General features: G+C 38.5%; 2 protein-coding genes and 1 non-coding gene across 7 annotated transcripts; all 3 read right to left on the bottom strand.

Annotated features, from left to right (window-relative positions):
- Positions 1–762: 762 nt before the first annotated feature.
- LOC122086927 lies at positions 763–3,688 on the bottom strand. Of its 3 annotated transcripts, XM_042655837.1 has the most exons (4): positions 3,227–3,688; positions 2,373–2,471; positions 1,524–1,572; positions 763–1,181 (listed from the first exon to the last, which is right to left on the bottom strand). In XM_042655837.1, the coding sequence occupies exons 1-3, from the start codon at positions 3,471–3,473 to the stop codon at positions 1,559–1,561; spliced, it is 360 nt and encodes a 119-aa protein (XP_042511771.1). In that variant the 5' UTR covers positions 3,474–3,688; the 3' UTR covers positions 763–1,181; positions 1,524–1,558. The 3 variants fall into 3 exon arrangements, with proteins under 3 accessions (XP_042511771.1, XP_042511772.1, XP_042511770.1); XM_042655838.1 differs by lacking the exon at positions 1,524–1,572 and having other exon boundaries at positions 763–1,193; XM_042655836.1 differs by lacking the exons at positions 763–1,181; positions 1,524–1,572 and having other exon boundaries at positions 1,937–2,471; positions 3,227–3,687.
- Positions 3,689–4,691: 1,003 nt separating this feature from the next.
- On the bottom strand, positions 4,692–4,770 carry TRNAV-CAC. Its single transcript has one exon. It is a non-coding gene; the product is annotated as a tRNA-Val (tRNA).
- Positions 4,771–5,988: 1,218 nt separating this feature from the next.
- LOC122086980 (signal peptide peptidase-like 1) lies at positions 5,989–18,070 on the bottom strand. Of its 3 annotated transcripts, none has more exons than XM_042655916.1 (5): positions 17,919–18,062; positions 17,406–17,566; positions 16,365–17,298; positions 12,864–13,064; positions 5,989–6,393 (listed from the first exon to the last, which is right to left on the bottom strand). In XM_042655916.1, exons 3-5 carry the CDS (start codon positions 17,160–17,162, stop codon positions 6,277–6,279), a joined length of 1,116 nt encoding a protein of 371 aa, XP_042511850.1. In that variant the 5' UTR covers positions 17,163–17,298; positions 17,406–17,566; positions 17,919–18,062; the 3' UTR covers positions 5,989–6,276. The 3 variants fall into 3 exon arrangements, with proteins under 3 accessions (XP_042511850.1, XP_042511849.1, XP_042511851.1); XM_042655915.1 differs by having other exon boundaries at positions 17,406–17,581; positions 17,919–18,061; XM_042655917.1 differs by lacking the exon at positions 17,406–17,566 and having other exon boundaries at positions 17,919–18,070.
- Positions 18,071–20,934: the final 2,864 nt, after the last annotated feature.

The following is a 20,934-nucleotide window of genomic DNA, read 5'->3' on the forward strand; positions in this document are numbered from 1 at the left end:
ATCTGCATGTCACACCAATGGTTGTCCTGAAAAAGGTATAATTGACATAGAGTCCACATATTCAGAGTAGGTTAGAGAAAAAAAAAGAAGCATATGAGCCGGAAACTGCACTCCCGCATTTCGAGGAACTTTTCCCCCAAAAATGAAATAAATTCCACTTACAAGTCCCGCACTAAAACCACAGTGAAAAAAAAATATGATGCGAATTCAACTATGATGGGTATCATCATAACCATGGAAAGTGCGAAAAGATTCATGACCTGTTATTTACAACTAGGGGAGGCGGTGAACCCAGTTACAACCGTGTTTAACCATACGCTTGCGGTATGAATCATTTGGTATTAAAAATAAATAAAAATATCAAGAAACTTGAAACAAAATCAATGGAATTGGATGGACTTCATTGGTGATGTTTGGAGTATCATTCCTTTCTGCTTGCAGACAACAACAATGTCAAAGAAACGAGAATCACAAACCAAAAATATCAAAGAAAATAGGCCATTCACTATATGAATAAAGTAGAATATGTTTCATGATTCTAGAATTTCCCTCTCCATCAAATTGAAGGGAAATTCTGAAAACTCTGGGACCAAGAATCGTGAGCAGCTGCCATTATTGTTGAGGCATAGCCAGATTCTGCTATAAAAGATCAGGTTGGCCAAATTTCAACAGGCAGAGTTCCATGTACTGACCCTCCCCACACCCAACAAAGTCTATTCCAGGAATCCAATTTCCACCCCCCCCCCTCTTCTAAAGGCCATATAAAACACAAAATTTATAATGTGTCTCACAATCTCCAACGTTTGGAATTCTACCATGAAACATCATCACAAGTATACAACACTCCACATAGTCAATAAGCTATGAACCATGTAGACGGTATGTACAAGCAATACAAAGTATGCATCATCTGACACAATATTAAATCAACTACTGTCGAGATCATGGCTGATGAAGACTTTGAAGATTGATGAGATCTGCAGAAACATCATCCTGAAATCTTCTTCACTGACACGTCCTTACACTAGGTATTCTCAAGCCTATACCGGTCTTTCCGTCACTAAACACCAACACACTTCGAAAGGAACCTAGTTCTCTAACATCTTAAAGCTCTTGCTGAACCCATGCTCGGGCACTCTTGAATGAGGCATTTGACATAACAGGGGCTAACATAACAGGGGCTACTTAGAGAGCTGTAAGGAAACAAAGGAGAATAAATTCCACTATCCACATTCCTAACGAAAAAAGACACAGAATGAGAAATGGTTCACAATTGTGCTTGTCAAACATAAATTACAGTCACCATAGTAATCTAAGTCTTTCCATGAGTAGCAGGAAGAGAAAGTTGAGAATTTTGGTCAGCCCAAGTGTATGGCTGCTCAACAAGAGAAAAGCAATGCAACTTTAGATTTTTGAGAAACTCACATCACTCACTGGGTAAGAAAACCATGGAATGAGAAAATTGATGGAGAACGTGAGAACAGTACAGCTGGGGGGGAGGGGAATAAAATAACGGAGGATACTTCTCATCTCCCATTTCTTAGGAGAACCAAACACATTAAGAATATGTCACTGAAATAAAAGATCATGGGGCTTAACAGCAATTAAATGACAAATAAAGATAAGAAAAGATAATAATAAGTGATAGCTAGTTCTATAATTAACTATACATATTAAGAATAGTGAACTTAACAATATATCAGCCGACTTTAAACTACTAAGCTTAGTAATAAAGAGCCAAAGCACATAAGCAGCAGGTATCTTTATTAATTTACTGATGGATTATTAGCAAGATTAAAACTTCAATTTTTAAAGTTGTACAGCAGCCTCCCCGCCCCCCCCCCCCCCCCAAAAAAAAAAAAAAGAAAGAAAGAAAGACAAGTATGCGCTACTGCACAGCACCTCTTGGCATACATATATTTATGAGAGCAAGATGTGAAAGCTAGGAAAGAATTATAATTCTACAAATCAGCCTTCTTTTTATCACCTTACTGTATTGGAATGATTCTTCCGGAACATGAATGATAAATACATTATGGTACACACTGAGAGCAAAGCTTGTTAGGTTATAATACAATAAGGGGGAACTTGAAATCAGGAAGAAAAGATTAGTCAGCTCGCCCTCCTCCATTTAGAAGCAGGATGCATGGTTCCAATATATATCAGTATTTTTCAATCAGGGAAGTACAATCATTCATCCTCTTCGTAGTGATGAGGACAGTGTGGACTCTCAAAATTAAGTGAACATGGTCAGCTTGTTCGTTTCCTTTTAAAAACAGGATGTATGTTCCCATTGAATGAATCTAGTCTATCAATCATAGAAATACACTCATTCATCCTCTTCAAAATGATGGGCATAGCAGAGACATTACTAGAAATCTTGAGTTTCAGCAACCGTATTTTCTCCTTCATCTCAGGATCCTCTTCTGCTACTAATGTACCTTTAGATGACTCAATATGTTCTCCTGCATCTGTACAGTTATATATTTCAACAGCTTGAAGATACATCTGAAGAAATAAAAAAGGATCTTTCTTGTGGGTAATCAGAAGGAATAAAAAGTTCACAACAGAAAAGAGTGCATTAAAATGGAATCGATAAAGTAATGCTATCTCAGAAAGAAGCCCTAAGTGCTTAGGTGCAGTCACAGTGGCCCAGTTGGGAAACAAGCATTCTATGTCTTCTGTTTTATCAAAATTGCAGATTGTGCAAACATGTCTTCAATTGAAGCTTACCAATTAGCAGGAAAAACCCAAAAAAAGAAGCAGCCCACCACCAAGGTACAGCAACTCAGGAGTCCGAAGTTCCAGAGGAACCATGGAACAGTAAAGTTACTGATGCCACTAAAGTTGCGCATGAAGTGACTTTTTTACAGGAATTTGGCGCCCAAGAAAATAACGGAACCTAACCTATCATTCCTCTAAACTACAAGGGGCATATTTCAGTAGAATTAAGAGACCTCTCGAAATATCTTCTTCAACAATCACTAGATTTTATGATAGACTACAGTGGGTGAACTGAGTAAATCTTCAAGATAAAGGATTAAATTGAGGGGGGGAAAAAAGAGTGAGCGGCAGCAACTACCAAGTAGAAACATAGAAAACCATGTACGGAAACTGGTTAGATTATGCAAGGAAACTAGTTAAATTCCTAAGCATTATGAGGAGAAGCTCACAAAAGAAATCCATGCTTAAATTAGGAACAAAATGTGAAACCCTAGAAACGCACCTGAGACGCGATCTCCAGTGACTCCAAGCTGAGCAGTGGCATCGAGATTTGGAAGAAGAGGTCTTTGAGCAGCAAGGACCGAAGCAACACTTTTCTTGAACTGATCCGGAAGCGTTTTCCGGTAATGGACGATTTTTTGAGCCATTTGCTTCACTTCAACCTCCAGTTTCTCTACTTCTTCGAGTTCGTTGCCTTCCTCACTAACTTCAGAGGTTCGGCTTTCAAGCTGTGGAGCCTCGTCCGCCATTTTTTTGAACTCCGAATCTCTGTAGAGCGGAGCCCTCGTAGATCAGGTAGGTCTTAGTCTCGGCTATTTCGAATTCAAATCTTTTCCGTTGTGGTCAGAGCAGAGACTCCGGAACTAAGCTTTCTGTCGTGATTATTTGAACGAGAGCAGTTTGGGCAGCTTTGTGTCAACCGATGTATCACTTAATTGGTTCGAATGGGTCTAGTTTAGGCTTTTAGCTTCTAAGGCAAGCTTTTAAAACCAGGAGTCGCGGACGGAAAGGATCCTGCTCATTCCGATTTTCCGAAATCGGTCTTAAAAACCCTAGAATCGGCCATTTGATCCGAAAACTCACCGATTCAAGGGATCCTTGGCTTGAACCGTGTGGAACCGTGTGGGTCACCAGAATTATGGCCTCATAAGCATAACAAAGAAGACCATCACTGGCGATGGGAGGAAGATGAACCATTATGGATTCGGTAATTCCACAACAATTGTCTATTAGGGGCATTTGAGTAAGAGAATGTCACCTTATTAGCATAGGTACACTCAATGTGAGAGCTAATGAGAGGATGTGCAAGAACATCTTCAACTCAAGAATAACAAAGTCTTTTCACGCCTATTGTGTCTAAGCATTGACACAAGCAAAGGTATGGCGTTCTTTCTCCCTTATTTAGTAATATTGGTCTCAAAAACTCTAGAATAAGGATTGATTATAATCAATTCAGTCTATTCAATTTTTTTTTTATTTTGTTATTATTATTTTTTTTTTTTTGAAACGATGATGGGATTCTCTGATGGGCCTACTATCCACCATTTAGGTTCTTTCAATTGTTGTGTTAGTCGTCATTATTTTTTGGGCATACAAAGGAGTGAGTATTTCAACTATTTTTAGAATCTCATTATAACATATGTTTACAGGGAAAAATGTCATTACACAACTCTTTATATATATATATATATTATATATATATGCTCTCTCACATAATTTTTTACCTATTATTGTTTATACCATGGACTCCTTGTATACCTTCCATTGGAAGTGATGGTTCCCTCTAGTATGTATGATGCCAATATAATGGTGCAACATATAGATCCCTCCCCATGATTATATTAGGTTCGATTGAAAAAAAAATCAATAATCTATAAAAAAAAATTGACAGTCTAAGAAAAGAATAGGGTTGTAAGTATCAGTTTATTTATGAAACAAATATGCTTAGAACTTTAAATATTCCCACGTGTCTGAGGCCGGATTCGAACCGAGGACCTCTGGTGTGTGAGACTAGCGTGATAACCAACTACACCACCCAGGGAAGACGGTCATTTGGTTTAAATAAAATTTTACTTACCAGAATTTAAGCACCTGCAAAATTACATGTATTATTTGGCCACAAATGTGCACATGTGGGTCGGGCTTTATATTAAAATATATAAAAATAAAGAAAGGCAGTAGAACACTACCAGACAGTGAAAGTACATGCCCACAAACACAACCAACGGAGGGGATAGGGGTGCGTAAGCATCTTCAGAGCGGGGCATGAAGCAGTTGTGTTTAGGCTCATGTACACAATATCAAGTAGCATTCTTACTTCCAAACAAGAAATACATATGTTGTCCCAACAGGAATGTCCATTTAGAGAAATACATATAGAACCCAAATTAAGGCAAAGGGAAAACAGGATGAAGAGAGAATCTTGGGTCCATCATTAACTTCCATCCCATATTGTAGGAAATTGAAAACATCATTCCTTAGTTCAATCCAAAGGTCAAATGTATCTTCCTAGTACATCCCTACTATCTAGTTATTTGGGATATCTATTCCTATTTCCTGATACAGTTTTCTATTTCTTTCTTTCTTGTTGCAAGTACACTTCTAGTTTCTATTTAAATGATGTTAAGGCCATAGAGCCTCCCAATGGGTTTTTGATATTGATACTTCTGTCGAACTAAATTTCATAACTATATCGACTTGTCAAATTGGATAGGCATCTGTTATTTTTTTTCAAAGATCACTTTATATTTGTCTCTACGTATCATGGTTATGTAGGGTAACGCACAGAAAGCAGAGGCAGCAGAGGCAAGAAGGTTGCTCCAAGGGCTGCAACAGGCAAGACAATTGGGAGCCACGTTTGTAATTTGGACGGACTGTCTAGAGCCACGAGACTGGATGCAAGATGACTGTATTTAAATGGCCTTGGGAGTTATTTCACATACTCTTGGACATAAAAGCTTTTTCTCTGAATGTAATATTTTGAAACAGGATAAGGACTTCATCTGCTTAGTCCATAACTTGGCAAATAGAGCTAGGTTTGAAAAACTTAAGATGGTTGTAACTGAGTATGTGGACTGTTTTCTCCCCTTGTGTTTTTCCCTTTCCCTGTACTAGTCTTTATCGAAAGCCCTGGCCACTCTCAAAATAAAGCACCAAAAGCATTGGTGTCCTCTCTTGAGTGACCACCACTGTGTAGTAGCAGCTTTGGAGCAACATAAGGCAGAGCTAGCTTTTGATAATCTATGCTTCACCACCACTAAGATATGCACTATCAATCTGTTGCCCATCAAAGATAGACCTTGATTCTAAGGTACTTCATTAAGTTCACTGAGACGGTGGACAGCCTATATTTGTCTTACAACAGCCATTGAAGGCAAGCGTAAGTTGTTAGGCCAAATATAAGAAAGCTAATACCATTTGACAAACATTAACTAGTTATTGCTATATTAAGGTTCCTCCGGCAGCGGCAGAGCTATCCAAATGGGAATTTACAGTATAGGTTGGCTCTGCCAGTACATCTACGCCAGTGGCCGATGCTGAAGATAAAGTGACTTAAACCTCTGGCAAACGAGATTTCTCATTGTGGTTTTGCGTTGTCCCTTCCCATAGCTCTGCAAATTCCTTTCTCAGCCATGAGAGGACAATGATAGGTCCCAGAGTTGATGGCACCTGCACCCACATATGGTGGAAGTAAAAAATTTCAGTTCAAGAGGAAGCACAAAAGTTGATCCTGTCAAAGGACAAAAAGACACTTCCTAGAAATACTTGAACTAACAGAATTCATTAACATCTATAAGTGGGAGCAAACTTGATCTAATTAACTCCAATCTTCACAATTTGCAACTACAGGTAGGAGCTGTCCTGTCTGCTAGGATAAGCAGAGCACAAACAGGAGGCTTACCTTCAATCTTACAGAAATCACTGGAAATTATCACAATACTGCAGGATATTTGACGTATAGACAATACTTGATCTGCCATATAAAGCTCACACTTGACAGAAATTACCACACAAAGATGGAGCAAAACCACAAGATTGATTCGCACATACATGGCCAAAATCAGGCATAGCCATACAAATATGTAACAATTACTGCTTTGGATGCAATCCTTAAAGGTTAGACATCTGGTAGCAACTAAGTTAATACATAATATCCCAAAATGTCCCAGTGATTAAATGATTCAAGCCAACATATACTTCATCCTGAATTGCAATTAGTATTGCATAAGACATTCTATCCACTAATTCTTAAGTTGGAGTGGAAAGCCTCTGATTTTGAAACTACTACTCTAATTAGTATTGCAGAAGACATTCTATCCACTAATTCTTTAGTTGGAGTGGAAAGCCTCTAATTTTGAAGCTACAACTCATCCGAGAAATACCAACCAATTATTCATCAAGAAAGGAGATACAAAAATCAAATAAAAGCTTTAAATTAGGTGTATACAGCCATACAGTTACCATAATGAAGACAAGGACCCAGCGGGAAACATAAGATAAAATAAAATAGATAAAGGTCATAATAACAGAACAAAGAAAAAACATTCAGGATGAATTACTATCTCACATGACAACTGAATATGCCTACAAAGGCAGATTTTTATATATTATTATCCTACTGATGCTCTTTATGTAAGTAAAAAAATATATATACTTGTCGAACTCTTCAATCTTCATATAAGAAAATGACTACAGTAAAAAGAGATTAATTTTTCAAAACCACTTGAACTTCCACAATGATAGGACTGATTTACACATCACAGTTACCAGAAATTCAACTCACAAATTTTACTCCATCATAGGCTTTTACATTTTAGAAAATAAATTGCCGGCTATTATGAGAAGAAATAAACAAAGGGGATAAACCCAACTCAAGATAGGTAGAAACTCCTAATCCATGGCTGATCTTCTGGCTAGGAAAGATGTTGCTTCCTTTTCCACCTAGTTTCTGGGGTCATATGATATTTCAGTTGTCGTGGTTCTTTTGTTTTCTTGTACAAGGTGTTGATGTAATGTCTTCTTATGATTCAGTACTAATTTCATTGTTATTCATATAAAAAAGATGGGTAGAAAATAAAGTCCAATAAGGGATAGCCACTTTACTTAAATACATTAAGCTGATTGATGCAGTTGCACGATCGAATTAGAAAAAAAATCTTTTGATTTGATTTTATTAGCTTCTAATTTTAGAATAGTTTCCATTTTCAAGTAGTTTCCATTAATTGTTTGATTTTTTTTCTTTATATTAGTCATGTAATGGATGAACTCAGTGGGCTGTTTTCCCCCTCCCTGATTCTCTGAAATCTTCTTTTCCCACTCTTATCTTCTTCTCTTCGTTCCCTTTTCTTCTTTGCTTGCTGTCCATGCTCTGTTCTGGGCGGTAATCTCAGGTGTACAAAACGTGTTGCTGAACCTTGAAAACCCATCGATCAGGTCTGAGATTTGGACCGAAGGTTGCTACCTCCTAGGCGACACAAACCCTAGAAGATCTCCTCCCAAGCTTGGTTCTGCTGTGAGAAATCGATCTCAGATTCAGATCTGGTTCTTGCTTGCCGCCAGGAGAAGTTCAAAACTTGTTTTACCTCATTGAAGCTTGCTGTTTGAGGTATCTGTCTACCGGAATCAAGAGGCCACAGGGTTGGTAGCCTTCGTTTGGAAGATCAGCCCAAACCGAGGTCTATCGGCTGAGTTCTATTGACCTGAGATTTAATTTTACCGCTGGTTTCTGTTTTCAGTATTGACTTAAGGTTGAAGAAGGTGGTTTCTCCATATTACAAGTAAGGCCATTTCAAAATTACATAAAACCCCCCTTGCTGAAAATTTTTTGTTCTTTCTAACCCATTTTCTTTAAAATTCCAGAATAAAGCCCTCATATTAAATTTTTAGTTCTAGAACTACCCCAACTACCATATAATTATTTCTAAGGCCCTGCTTGTTTCTGAAATTACAAGAATACCCTTCAACCATTAAATTTGAGATTTTTAGTCCTTCTTGTGGGCCCTAAGCAATCCGATTTCAGTCCTTGGAATCCGGATCAGCATCAAGTGGTATCAGAGCAAATTTTCCTGCAATTTTCTAACCATGGCAAGTCACATCACCAATGCTGAGTTGCACAAATTGTATCGTGAGTTAGCCGAGAACCAACAGAATACTGATGCTAGGCTTGAGAGGACTGAAGCCAAGTTTGATAAGTTTATAGAAGAGATGATTGCCTTTATGAGGAGGTCCGACAAGCGAGCTGAAGAAGGATCCTCTACATTATCCCCTTAGCTCAACACTTTACGGATCGAAGACACACCTCAGAGGCAGCAATCTGATCCAGTTGTTCCCCAGGATGTTACCCGGCAATTTTCTGACAGAGATTATGGCATCAAGGTTGAGGTTCCCAAGTTCAGTGGTGACAAGGGACCTGAGGAATTTCTTGACTAGCTTACCAAAGTGGAGAGAATTTTTGTGTATAAGTCTCTTCCAGACGTGAAGAAGTGTGAACTCATCATCACCAAGTTTATTGGGTATGCATGTTCATGGTGGGATGATGTACTACATGCAAGGTTTGTCAGAAGACTTGAACCCGTTATCAATTGGGAGGTCATGAAGCAGATTCTGACTGAAAAATTTGTTCCCCTTAATTATGAAAAGACAATGTTCCATAAATTACTTAACTTGCAACAAGGGAACAAAGATGTGGATTCTTACACCCTCGAATTCCACAAATTGTCTTCAAGGTGTCGGCTTCAGGAAACAGACCAGCAACGGGTGATGCGATATATCAGTGGGTTAAGTACTGAGATTCGACTTGAGTTGGCTAACACTGATTTCAGGTCTGTTGATGTGGCAGCGGCTCATGCCAAGATAGCTAAAGAGAAGTCCATTTATTGGAAGGGTATGCTCAAGACTTCTTCAGTTTATAGACCTCCACCGTGTATGGAGGAAAAGAAGCCTGAAGCTCGCAGAGTTGAAGAGAAAATGTCAGAGTTCAACAAGGATAGTGTTGGGGTGAAGAATATCATATGCCATAGTTGTGGCGAGAAGGGTCACTATTCCAATAAGTGTCCCAACAGGACTCGTTCTGTGAATGTAGCAAAGAAGCAGCCGACAGAGAAGAATGAAGATGAATCTCATTTATATCCTTATTCCCTCGAGGACGATAATATTGTCGATGATGAAGATGAAAATGTAGAAGCTCATTCAGCTAGCCTTTCATCCTTTTCGAATAGACTAGTTGATAAGGCTCCTCTCTTCAGACAGAAGGGTACTCTCTTGCACGGCTCCGACCCTATTGATGTTCATGCAGTTGTTGATACTGGGGCAGAAGCAAATTTTATATCTGCTGAATTTATTCGAGCATACAACCTTCCACAGAAGTAGCTTTTTAAGAAAATTCACGTGTGAAGTTTTGGACCCACAGCTCGAGAAGAGGCCACTGCAGTTGTTCGAGTACATCTACAGTTTGGGCCACTACAGTACCATGTCACCTGTTTGGTCACCCCATTGGCACACTGCGACATTCTTCTAGGGCGACCTTGGCAATGACATGCAGGCATTCTCTATGATGGCGCACGGAACACCATCAAGGTGAAGCAAGGAGGTCGTATGTACTTAATGAGGTCACACGCATTATCAGACATGCCACGTCGTCGACTGACTCCTGCTCTAGTGACATGTCAGCCTACCCTCCCTCCTCTTGGTGTTATGCTCCTATCTTCTGCTTCGAGATACGTGCCACCTCATCAGTGAGCAACTTACACAGGTATCTTGGGAGCACGACCTAACTCGACGAAGTCGAGTTCTTTTAAGACCGGGAGAGCTGACGCAGTTGCACGATCGACTTAGAAAAAAAATCTTTTGATTTGATTTTTTTAGCTTCTAATTTTAGAATTGTTTCCATTTTCAAGTAGTTTTCATTAATTGTTTGATTTTTTTTTCTTTATATTAGTCATGTAATGAATGAACTCAGTGGTTAGATTTGAAGTTTTTTTTGAAGAATTGAAACTTGGTATGAAAACCATGGCTGCCGTGGGTTGTTTTCCCCCTCCCTGATTCTCTGAAATCTTCTTTTCCCACTCTTATCTTCTTCTCTTCGTTCCTTTTCTTCTTTGCTTGTTGTCCATGCTCTGTTCTGGGCGGTAATCTCAGGTGTACAAAACGTGTTGCTGAACCTTGAAAACCCATCGATCAGGTCTGAGATTTGGACCGAAGGTTGCTACCTCCTAGGCGACACAAACCCTAGAAGATCTCCTCCCAAGCTTGGTTCTGCTGTGAGAAATAGATCTCAGATTCAGATCTGGTTCTTGCTTGCCGCCTGGAGAAGTTCAAAACTTGTTTTACCTCATTGAAGCTTGCTGTTTGAGGTATCTATCTGCCGGAATCAAGAGGCCACAGGGTTGGTAGCCTTCGTTTGGAAGATCAGCCCAAACCGAGGCCTATAGGCTGAGTTCTATCGACTTGAGATTTAATTTTACCGCTGATTTCTGTTTTCAGTATTGACTTAAGGTTGAAGAAGGTGGTTTCTCCATATTACAAGTAAGGCCATTTCAAAATTACATAAAACCCCCCTTGCTGAACTTTTTTTGTTCTTTTTAACCCATTTTCTTTAAAATTCCATAATAAAACCCTCATATTAAATTTTTAGTTCTAGAACTACCCCAGCTACCATATAATTATTTCTAAGGCCCTGCTTGTTTCTGAAATTACAAGAATACCCTTCAACCATTAAATTTGAGATTTTTAGTCATTCTTGTGGGCCCTAAGCGATCCGATTTCAGTCCTTGGAATCCGGATCCGCATCACTGATCCTAATCCTTGAAACAATGCTCAAGGCCACAATGACCTTATTGATCAAAGATAAGTGCAAAGCTGAAAGCTCTAGCCCATTAAGCTGTGCACAGGATTCCTCTGCAAGTTATGAGTGTTGGTATAGTAATTGCAATTTGCAGAAAGGATGCACTTCATTGAGCATCAACACTAGCAATATATTACTCAACACATCCGAATCAAGTTGTTCACCAATTGACAGCGCTAGTTATTGTTAAAGTGCATAGGAGTCTTCCCTTGGATGGTAGAGTCGAGATCCAGTTGAGTCCTCTCAATGTAGAATGTTCTGGAATGTCAAAAGGACCTCCTTTTGGGTATCCAGGTTACCCAATACCTAAGATAGGGAGGCTTTCATCCCAGTCCACTTGTTTTCTTGAAACAAGTAGCTTTTACAGCTCACATTCTCTATCTATAGAAAAATAATATATCCAGCCTAATATGGAATTTCCACCTAATAAGATGCTATTGGAAAATAATCATATAATAATATGATATCATTTCCTCTAATAAATTAAAGGGAGAGTTATGGAAACACAGGCATAGTATATTAGCATCTTTCATGCAAAGCCAATGAGGGGAGTAAAGAGTGCATTTCGGTGGGTGTCGATTTGTCATACAGGGGGAGCCACATAGTCATTAAGGAGAGAGATGGAAGAATACGTCAGTGATTGTGAGAGGGTGTGTGACCGTGTACTGCAGGCAGCTTGCCTGTCATTTTCCCTAAATTAAATTATCATTTTTCTACAATCACAAATTACCACTGATCTCAATTGCAGTATCACTAACATTTAGGACAAAGCATGTCCACTATCTATTAAATTATTAGCATGCCTAATGTACTTGTCCATTTCGTTCCCAACCCCTAAAGTATAATATAGAGGTACACATAAGATTAACAACAACACAACTCAGCCTTACCCCAACTGAATGGGGTCGGCTACATGGATCCAAGAGTGCAGAAAAAAAAAAAAAAAAACTCATCAACTTCATACATAGCAGCAGTGCTAAATACAGCATTTCATCAAAGTACATAAAAAAACCCTGATATTATAAACAGTGAAAGCAGCTCAACAATAGGTTTGAGAAAGCAAAACAAATTCAACTCAAATTGTACAATGAAAATTTCAGTTTGAGGCATCGCTCAGGCCTAAGTGTAGAAGCAAAAAGTGGCATAAGAGAAAAAACTGCCAGAAAATTTCCAGGTACAGTCTGGAAATGATGGTGGATGAAGCATAAAACATCCTAGTTATATATATGCTAATCAAGATGCATCAAGTTTTTCTTTTCTAATGGAAGGCTGCAAATAAATGTTAATGAAAACATACCAGATACAGAAGGGCGGGTTGGGGTAAATGAGTCAAGATCCCGGCGGCTAAAGCGGCTACAAGTCCAATGGCATATCCAGAAATTGCATACCATATGTATTTGTGTCGTTTTGGGGAAGATATATCTAAAGTGCCTGCTGAATCCCGACTTTTCTGATGATCGAAACAGAGAACCAATGCAATAAGCATGGCAGGGATAGCCTGTAAATCCACCATCAAATTTTGGAGGTCAAAAAAGTGATTATCACTATGAATTAGCAATCAAAGATATTATGGTCATAATATACTACAGAATGTACATAGTAGCAATTCAAGAAATTGCTCACTGGTGAGGGAAAATAAGAAATTCCACTAACATCTATTTCCAATTTTTAGCAACAAACCATGAAATTGCTGGCTGAAGAGGGAAAAGAAGAAAATCCACTGATATCCCTTTCCAATTTTTTTTATTGGAAGTGGAAAGTTATATTACCATGCAAAATATATTGAAGGGAAAGATGTCCACAGAGAAGGAATTGTCCCTCGAGATATCAAATGCAAAAGTTAAATATGAGAAGATATACAATATCTACAAATTTGTTGCCATGCGCATGACAGGAAAACAAATTACAGTACATGCAACCATTAATACATGAGTTTCGTCCATGCTACCAGGGTAAAGCAATTGTGAGAAGGCTTGATCACTACTACCATAGGAAAGTGATCATGAGATAGTGGAAAGTTCAAGAGTGTGAGTATATCTGGGTAGTGGGTGTAGGCAAGTGTGGAGGGGATGGATGGGGATAAAGGTGAAATAAAAGAGGGGGAAAAAACTGTTAATAATCAACAATGATCGTATTGAGATTGTTCAAGCGATTGACCACTTCAGACATCAAACCGTGATATTTTATATATGAAAAATCACATTATACTATTATAGCATGACAGAAATGAGATATTTGATACAATTCATTGGATTAAATGCAGGTCAAAATAAGCATCAAGGGATAGAGAAGACCATCCAACCAACCACCAACCAATACACCATTATGAATCATTCTATTGCTTGGCCACAACATGAATGGCCATACAAAATCAAATGGGCTAGCACCACAACAGTTTCTTTTCTTGGTTGGCATGTAATATCTTGCTCAAGGTGGCCTTTTTCCCCCTTATTTCATCACCCCTCAAGCAGGTAGCCCATCAGCTAAAAAACATTGGACAGCTAAGTGGCCATTTAACCACATTAAATTAAATAATCACACAACCTGCAGCATATTCCTTTTTAACAGAAATGTGTTGTCATTACTTAACTAAATGTTAACCCTACAATAACTAGGAAGCCTTTTATGTTTCACTGGGTCTTTTACGCAACAGAAATCCAGGTAAGACCACAAATGTTTTTACTGCAGCTCTTTGAGCGACAAATTTGTGCCATCAAGAAATCTAACCTAAAATAATGGTTTGTTACGTGCATACATACAACCTTCCATGTTCCAAAGTACGCTTCTAGTGTGAAGGCTATTTAACTATTTAACTGGGAGAATCAATTTCCGTAGTGAAGGCACTTTCAGATTATAGCATATCTCACACAGATGATGAGTGTTGCCACATTGTTTTTTAATTATGATATCTCAACGCTTCGTAACCACTAAAAGTATGTTGAAATAACTAGAACCAACATATTCCTACAATTAAAGAATTTAGTCTATAAGTTCTATAATTCATAAGAAATAAGAACTGAAAAATAAAAACTATGAAATCCAATGGAAAGTTGGAACTTAAACTTTTAACGTTCTCTTCAGGGCATTTAGTAGCACTACAATAATCCTCTTCTCCAGAATCCTAACATTATTTATCAAAAAATAATAAATATAGCATAATATTACAGCTAGCTATAGGAGCTTGAGGTTAGTGATTTGACCAGTCTAGGGCCTATCAAATTAAAGGTACTCCCCATACATACACATACACAATTTACATTCTAGTACAGTGCAATAGGAACATAAATAATTACAAAGGTTTTAAAAATATTTTAAATTTAACTTATAGTAAATTCATCGTTTTAGAAATGTAGCTGGTAGACTTTGTTGATTTTGGCTGAGTTGGTTGTATTATAAATACTGCTAAGAATACAATAGGAAAGAATGAAGAGAAGCGGTTGAACAATGCAGCCTATGACCAAGGGATGTAGGGAGGGGCTGCGCCTTTTTTCCACTTCAGACCAACACTCCAATACTAAATAAATGAAAAGTACAAAAAATCAATTTCCAAGGATACTGCAGCAAAAAAACCAATGCCAGTCCCTTTTCAGCTGACATATTTTATATTCTTGGTAGGTACTAAATTGCATTTGACAGCCCAAAGAATTTTAAACAATGCAAAATAAAATTTCATAGAATACTGCAGAAAAACGACATGCCACAAATCCCATTTCAGTTGGTTATAGGATATTCTTGTAGGGCATTAAACTAGAGTTGACTGTTAGAAGAATTTCTCACAATGGTCATCCCCCATAGAAGCTCCCATGTAGTAACCAGCATTCCAAGGAACTACACAGGCTCTACCAAAATAAGTATAGAATCACAATTCAATAATTATAAACCACCATCATTGAAAACCCTAATCATGTAGAAATTTAGGTATACAATATGCAATAGCAGATGGCACCCGAGACAGCCCTTCATAACAATGTATTAAGGTGATGGTACTATATCTCTGTTGTCAAGAAGCACATCGAAATTATCTTTAAAATATACTAAGTTTTGGATGGAAAAGAAGCTCGTCATGGCTGCCCAACTTCTATTGACTACTTTGGGGAAATTTAAAGCACGAGTTACATTTATGTAGGGAGAAAAGGGTGCCAACAAACATAGATGACAACCCTGCAAAGATTTTTTCTGTAAATCCTCTGCCACTGGGATAAAGAATAAAGGGGTATTAAGAACAGAATTCACAGATTATAAAAGAAAGCCTCATTATACAATTAGCATCCATTTATAAAACATTTCAACGAACAAATCATAGGCCTGAGGCCTAATTGATTAGTACAAAGAGAAACTACAAGAATGGTCCAATTGAAATATACCAAATTGACCAAGCACTGGACCAAGTTTTTACCCCACCACCCCCCCCCCCCAAAAAAAAAAGGTTTGAACCTTGAAGCAACACCGAATGGATGGTCAGATCCTCTTCTGAACAGACAATTGCAATCATCCATGTGTATATAAGGAAAAAAGTTGCATTTCTCAAGTAGGGTGGCAACATTTGACCTACTAAATCATGAAGTTGGATCTTATGAACTGGAACGGTGAGAGTAATCTTATGTAACCATCCTAAGAAACAATGAATTTGATATCTATTCGTCCCCATGTATTAGCTCCATGATACTGAATAACCATTTCATGGATAAAGGACGCTAAATTCCAGGACAACATCAAATTTTACGATGATAAATTATGATAACATTGCGAAGCCTGCTAGAAAACACAGTAAATCATCTAAGAAAATATAATGTCGTACCATATCTCCAAGACCAAGCATCATGAAGTCCGTTGCATTAGCTCCAGGAATCACTCCACCCAACAAATTCCTAGGGAACACAATCTTCACGGGCAACTCCAGTTTCTTCGTTATCAGTTGCAGGCCCGGAAGGCTCAAAGTATTAGCCACTGTGTGAACAGGATTAGACGCTTGCTGTGTGGCAACAGAGACCATAACATTCTCACCGAATAATCTCTCTGAAAAGAAAACCCAGAATATATCGTACACAAACAAGCAAACAAGAAGCAATGCACAGGTTTTGATGTTTGGAAGGCGAACATGGCTCACAAATGCAATACATATTGAAATTCCCAACAAGTTGTTCAACACCCAATGCCCAGAAACAAGCCAGGCCACAACGATTCCTGTGCATACCAACACAAGTATCCCTTGACATCGAGTGAATGACTTCGAGCAACAACGCGACATAAAAGGATCCACCAGCCCGAATTGCATTTTGAAATATGTAATATAGGGAGATAGACAGAAGAAGAGGGAAGAGGCAGATGCCACGGCTGTGAAGGCTGTGAGCAGCTGCGATACAGAGGAGAAGAGGTAGAACATAAGCAGTAGGCTGCAAGAACTCATTACTGGGATCATGAGTGCTTGGGACCTGTCTAATGTGATGGATGCCTCCGAAAAATCACGGTTTCGCTCCATTTCCTTCCCGTAATTTAAAGCTCGAAACGCTGATCCATAGGTTACTGCTACTGCTGTCAAAATCAGAGTGACGGGAGCAGGCTCCAGCAAAAATGCAAGCTTCCATAACGGCTCCATTATAATTGTTTTCAATTCTCTTCCCACTCAGTTATTCTGCACGGAAATTAACATGCCAAGAAGAACAAAACCCTAATAATGCCGTGTTTCTGTTACCATAGCTGCAGTGTTTCTCCACTGGAGAAATTTATGCAACCTGCATTAGAATCAACTGAGACGGAAGTGAGAATGCATGGAAACTGTACAGTAATCACCTGAAGATAAACAATTACAATTCAAATGACATACAAGAATCACAATCACCTGCAAAATGATTCTCGGAGCCAACAACACCTGGAAAAAAACTAAAACGTGGACGAAGTTCCATACCAACCACTGGGGAACAAATGAAATAGGACAAGCTACGACAACAGTCCTCAATATGAATCCATAGCTTCGAATGCCCCTAAATTTCACCACTGGAGCTGAAACCACATAGTCTCCAGATAAAAAAAAAAAAAAAAAAATGAAAATCCTATCCAAATCTGGCGATTTTAGGGATCCAGATCAGGGAAGAAAAGAGAGCGAATTTTTCAAGTAAATGTTTCGAAAATCATAAGTTGGTAATCAGGAACAAAAACAAGCGATTACACACGCAATTGATCCGAGAAACACAAGATCAGCAGTAATGTAACAACTGGAGATCTGAATACAGATTCGTAAACAGAAAAAAGTAAATAATGAACAAAAAAGCTGAGAGGGACGAAGAGATTCAGATCTCCAGTTGTTACATCAACTAAGGGGGTTCTGGGCCTTTGGCCTTTTGGGAGGACTTACCTTGGACTTGAAGAGTAACTCCCAGTTGCAGGAAAATCCCCCCTTCAGCGAGGCAGGGAGAATGTTTCACGGTGTAGCTTACATGATTGCCCCTATATAGCAATGAAATAACAGCAGTGGCATCTCTCTTTCCAAAATCCAATGGCTAGATCAAACACGGTTTCATAAATTGGTGAATCGGCTGATTTGGTTCAGAAGCCGTTACTGATTTCGGTCGATTCGACAAGGCTGATTAATGTCAGGTTACCCTAAAATTGCTGAGATTTCAGACCTAATAACCGATTCTAACGTTCTTGGGACAGATTCTGGAATAGGCAAGACCGATTTCGATCATTGATTCTGTGTTTTGAAACGTTCAGGGCAACTTTAGGTCGATTCTTTAAAACCGCCCCCCACCCCCCCCCCCCCAAAAAAAGGAAAATTACGCCCCCTCCCCTGTAATTTGTCGAAATTACATATGAACCCAAGGATTTAAACGAATTACGCTCCCTCCCCCGGCATTGATGGTGTGAGTATACTGTTAGTTTTAAACGACAAAATACTGTATTACCCTTTAGTGAAAAAGGGTCTTAATATGATAAGACCATTATACCCTTTTATATTCATATACCAAAACACTCAAATCTCTCTCAAAACCGATGGAGAAGATGGGTTTGAGAGCTCTGCAAATCACGGCAACCTCTGTTATCTTCTCTGATGTAATTCATATAAAAAAAAAAAAACCTTGCATATGAATCTCATATCAGAATAGGATCTGTAGAAAATTCAAAGGAAAACTTATTTGGTTAATGGAGAAGAAGATGGAGGAAGAAGAATAATAACAAAGAAAAACACCTGGGATTTAGAGCCACAAGTATTTTGGCAACACCCAACCCCAAATAAACTCTAAACAACCTGCTGCTAGGACTAATAACAGTACAGTGATAATCCCCCAAAACAGTAGAGTTAATTACCCAACTATCAACCAATCGGCTAGGGTAAAATCGAGCAACTGAATAACAGGTATACTACCAATATCTAGACAACAATTGAGACTCTAATGACACTCAAAATAAGCTTTGCTAATCTGAGATCAAAGCTCAATAACATAATGAAAAAGGTTGACAGAATATAGATACCTTAGGTCTGAAAAAAATTGAGTTAAACCTCATAAATTCAAGAAATTTCAGAATACTGCCTAGGAAAGGTTAAACTGTGATCGAAGGGGGCTTGAAGGGACCTTAATGAAACCCCAAAATTGTAAGACACCAAAGAAACCAATTGGTTTGAAACCATGGAAGAAGACGAAAGTGAAAATCAAAATTTAAATTAACCTTCATCCATACACAAGGCGATCAAAACAGCTCCATTATCGGACAATAGTTGTTGCTTGAGAAACCCAGAAGTTGGTTTTGGAGTAGATTAGGGTTTGAGGTTGGCTTGAGCTCTGAGACCATAGAAGAAGACGAAGTTGAAGAAGGAGTAGATTAGGGTTTGGAGGTTGCATTGCAAGGACTTCACGAAGCGTGGAGCTGCTCCACGCCGAGGCTTCGGTGCTCTCTGCTATACTCTACGGTGCTCTATGTTATTTGCTCTGATCTTCTCAACTTCGATGTTCCAAGTTAGCTGAAGAATGAAACAGGATATTTTTTTTGTTTGGGTACAAAATAATGAAGAAGGTTGAAAGCCCTCTTTTGTTTATTTTAATGGAAGGGTAAATAGGTAAGATTAAGTGTATATAAGGGTATTTTAGGCATTTGAAGGTATCATATTAGTTGACGTCAGCAACTAACGGTCCCAATTTCACGGTAATTAACGGATTGGACCTAATTGTAAGAATCTTATAAACTACAAGGGAGGGGGTATAATTCGTTCAAACCCTTGGATCTACGTGTAATTTCAGAAAACTACAGGGGAGGGGGCGTAATTTTCCCAAAAAAAAAATTTAGGTCGATTCTAATCCAAATCGGCTAGGACCGATAAGATTCCAATTTTGGGTTTCTAAACCCTAATCCAAAGACGTCACCAACTGGCATAATTTGGTTGGACGATTGGAGTCAAGGTTTGAAAATTTGGATCGGATGGGATCAATTGATTCGGTCCATCCATTGATTTTGGATGAATCCAAATCCGGATTCTTGTTTTTTCAGGTTGGAGCCTAATCTGGTTAAGATTGAATTTGATCATGAGTTTAAGGACAAATTTTCCCTTCACCAATAAATAAATGATGGAATGATCCAGATGTGATCTCTTGACCTTAAAAAACTTGATCTTTGTACTAATAAGATTACAACAAGAGGTCTGGCAAAGCCTTGGATCATGAAGCGGTTCAGGGGGCAGGGCAGTCTTTTCAGGTTCCGCTGAATTTCGCTTAGGCAATGCGACCAGGGACAGTTACTTTTCCCCTCTTTCTGAATTTTTTATCAGTTTGGAATTTGGACCAATACCAACTGATACATATCGATATTATATAGGGATCAACCGTAACAAATGTCAAATCTAATACCATGAACTGAATCTCTATTGCAAGCAACCACTCCCACAGTCTCAATCGAAATTAGATCAGCTGCAATCACCTGTCATACATGCAAGTATTCAACACAGGTCCCTTTTAAATGAGACAAATTGAATACTCACAAGTCTCACATGTAAGACCTGGTGATAATCTCTCTCCAAGTTTCAATCCCAAATATTCTGGTAGCATTTTGAATGAACAGTTGCATTTTTTTTTTTTTTTTGTAACCTAACCTGGTTTAGATTGAACTTAAACATAATCTTAAAAAGTTAAAGAGGTGACCGTGGGGGGACTAGGCATCTAGGGTGATAATACATGGGAGGGCTGTCGCTATTGCAAGCCAACCACTCCCACAATCTCACTGTTGCTTCAAGTTCAAAATGGCATATGTCTCATTTAGGCGTTTAGCCAAACGGTTGGAGCCTAAGCTGTTTCAAATTGAACTTAAACATAATCTGAAGTTAAAGAGGTGACCGTTTTAGGGAAAAAGGCATCTTTCTAGAGTAATTAATTAATGATGCA

Source organism: Macadamia integrifolia, chromosome 8 (genome assembly GCF_013358625.1).
Source record: "Macadamia integrifolia cultivar HAES 741 chromosome 8, SCU_Mint_v3, whole genome shotgun sequence".
Taxonomy (NCBI): domain Eukaryota; kingdom Viridiplantae; phylum Streptophyta; class Magnoliopsida; order Proteales; family Proteaceae; genus Macadamia; species Macadamia integrifolia.

Bases quoted from the DNA above. Each gene is read 5' to 3' on its own strand.
- LOC122086980 (XM_042655917.1), bottom strand. From the start codon at position 17,162: ATGGAGCCGTTATGGAAGCTTGCATTTTTGCTGGAGCCTGCTCCCGTC. The intron at 13,065-16,364 runs GTACGACATTAT...GTGGATTTACAG, and splicing joins TGCTTGGTCTTGGAGATATG to GCTATCCCTGCCATGCTTAT. The intron at 6,394-12,863 runs GTATGTTTTCAT...ATGTGGGTGCAG, and splicing joins AACCCGCCCTTCTGTATCTG to GTGCCATCAACTCTGGGACC.
- LOC122086927 (XM_042655836.1), bottom strand. From the start codon at position 3,473: ATGGCGGACGAGGCTCCACAGCTTGAAAGCCGAACCTCTGAAGTTAGT. The intron at 2,472-3,226 runs GTGCGTTTCTAG...ATAACTGTACAG, and splicing joins CACTGGAGATCGCGTCTCAG to ATGCAGGAGAACATATTGAG.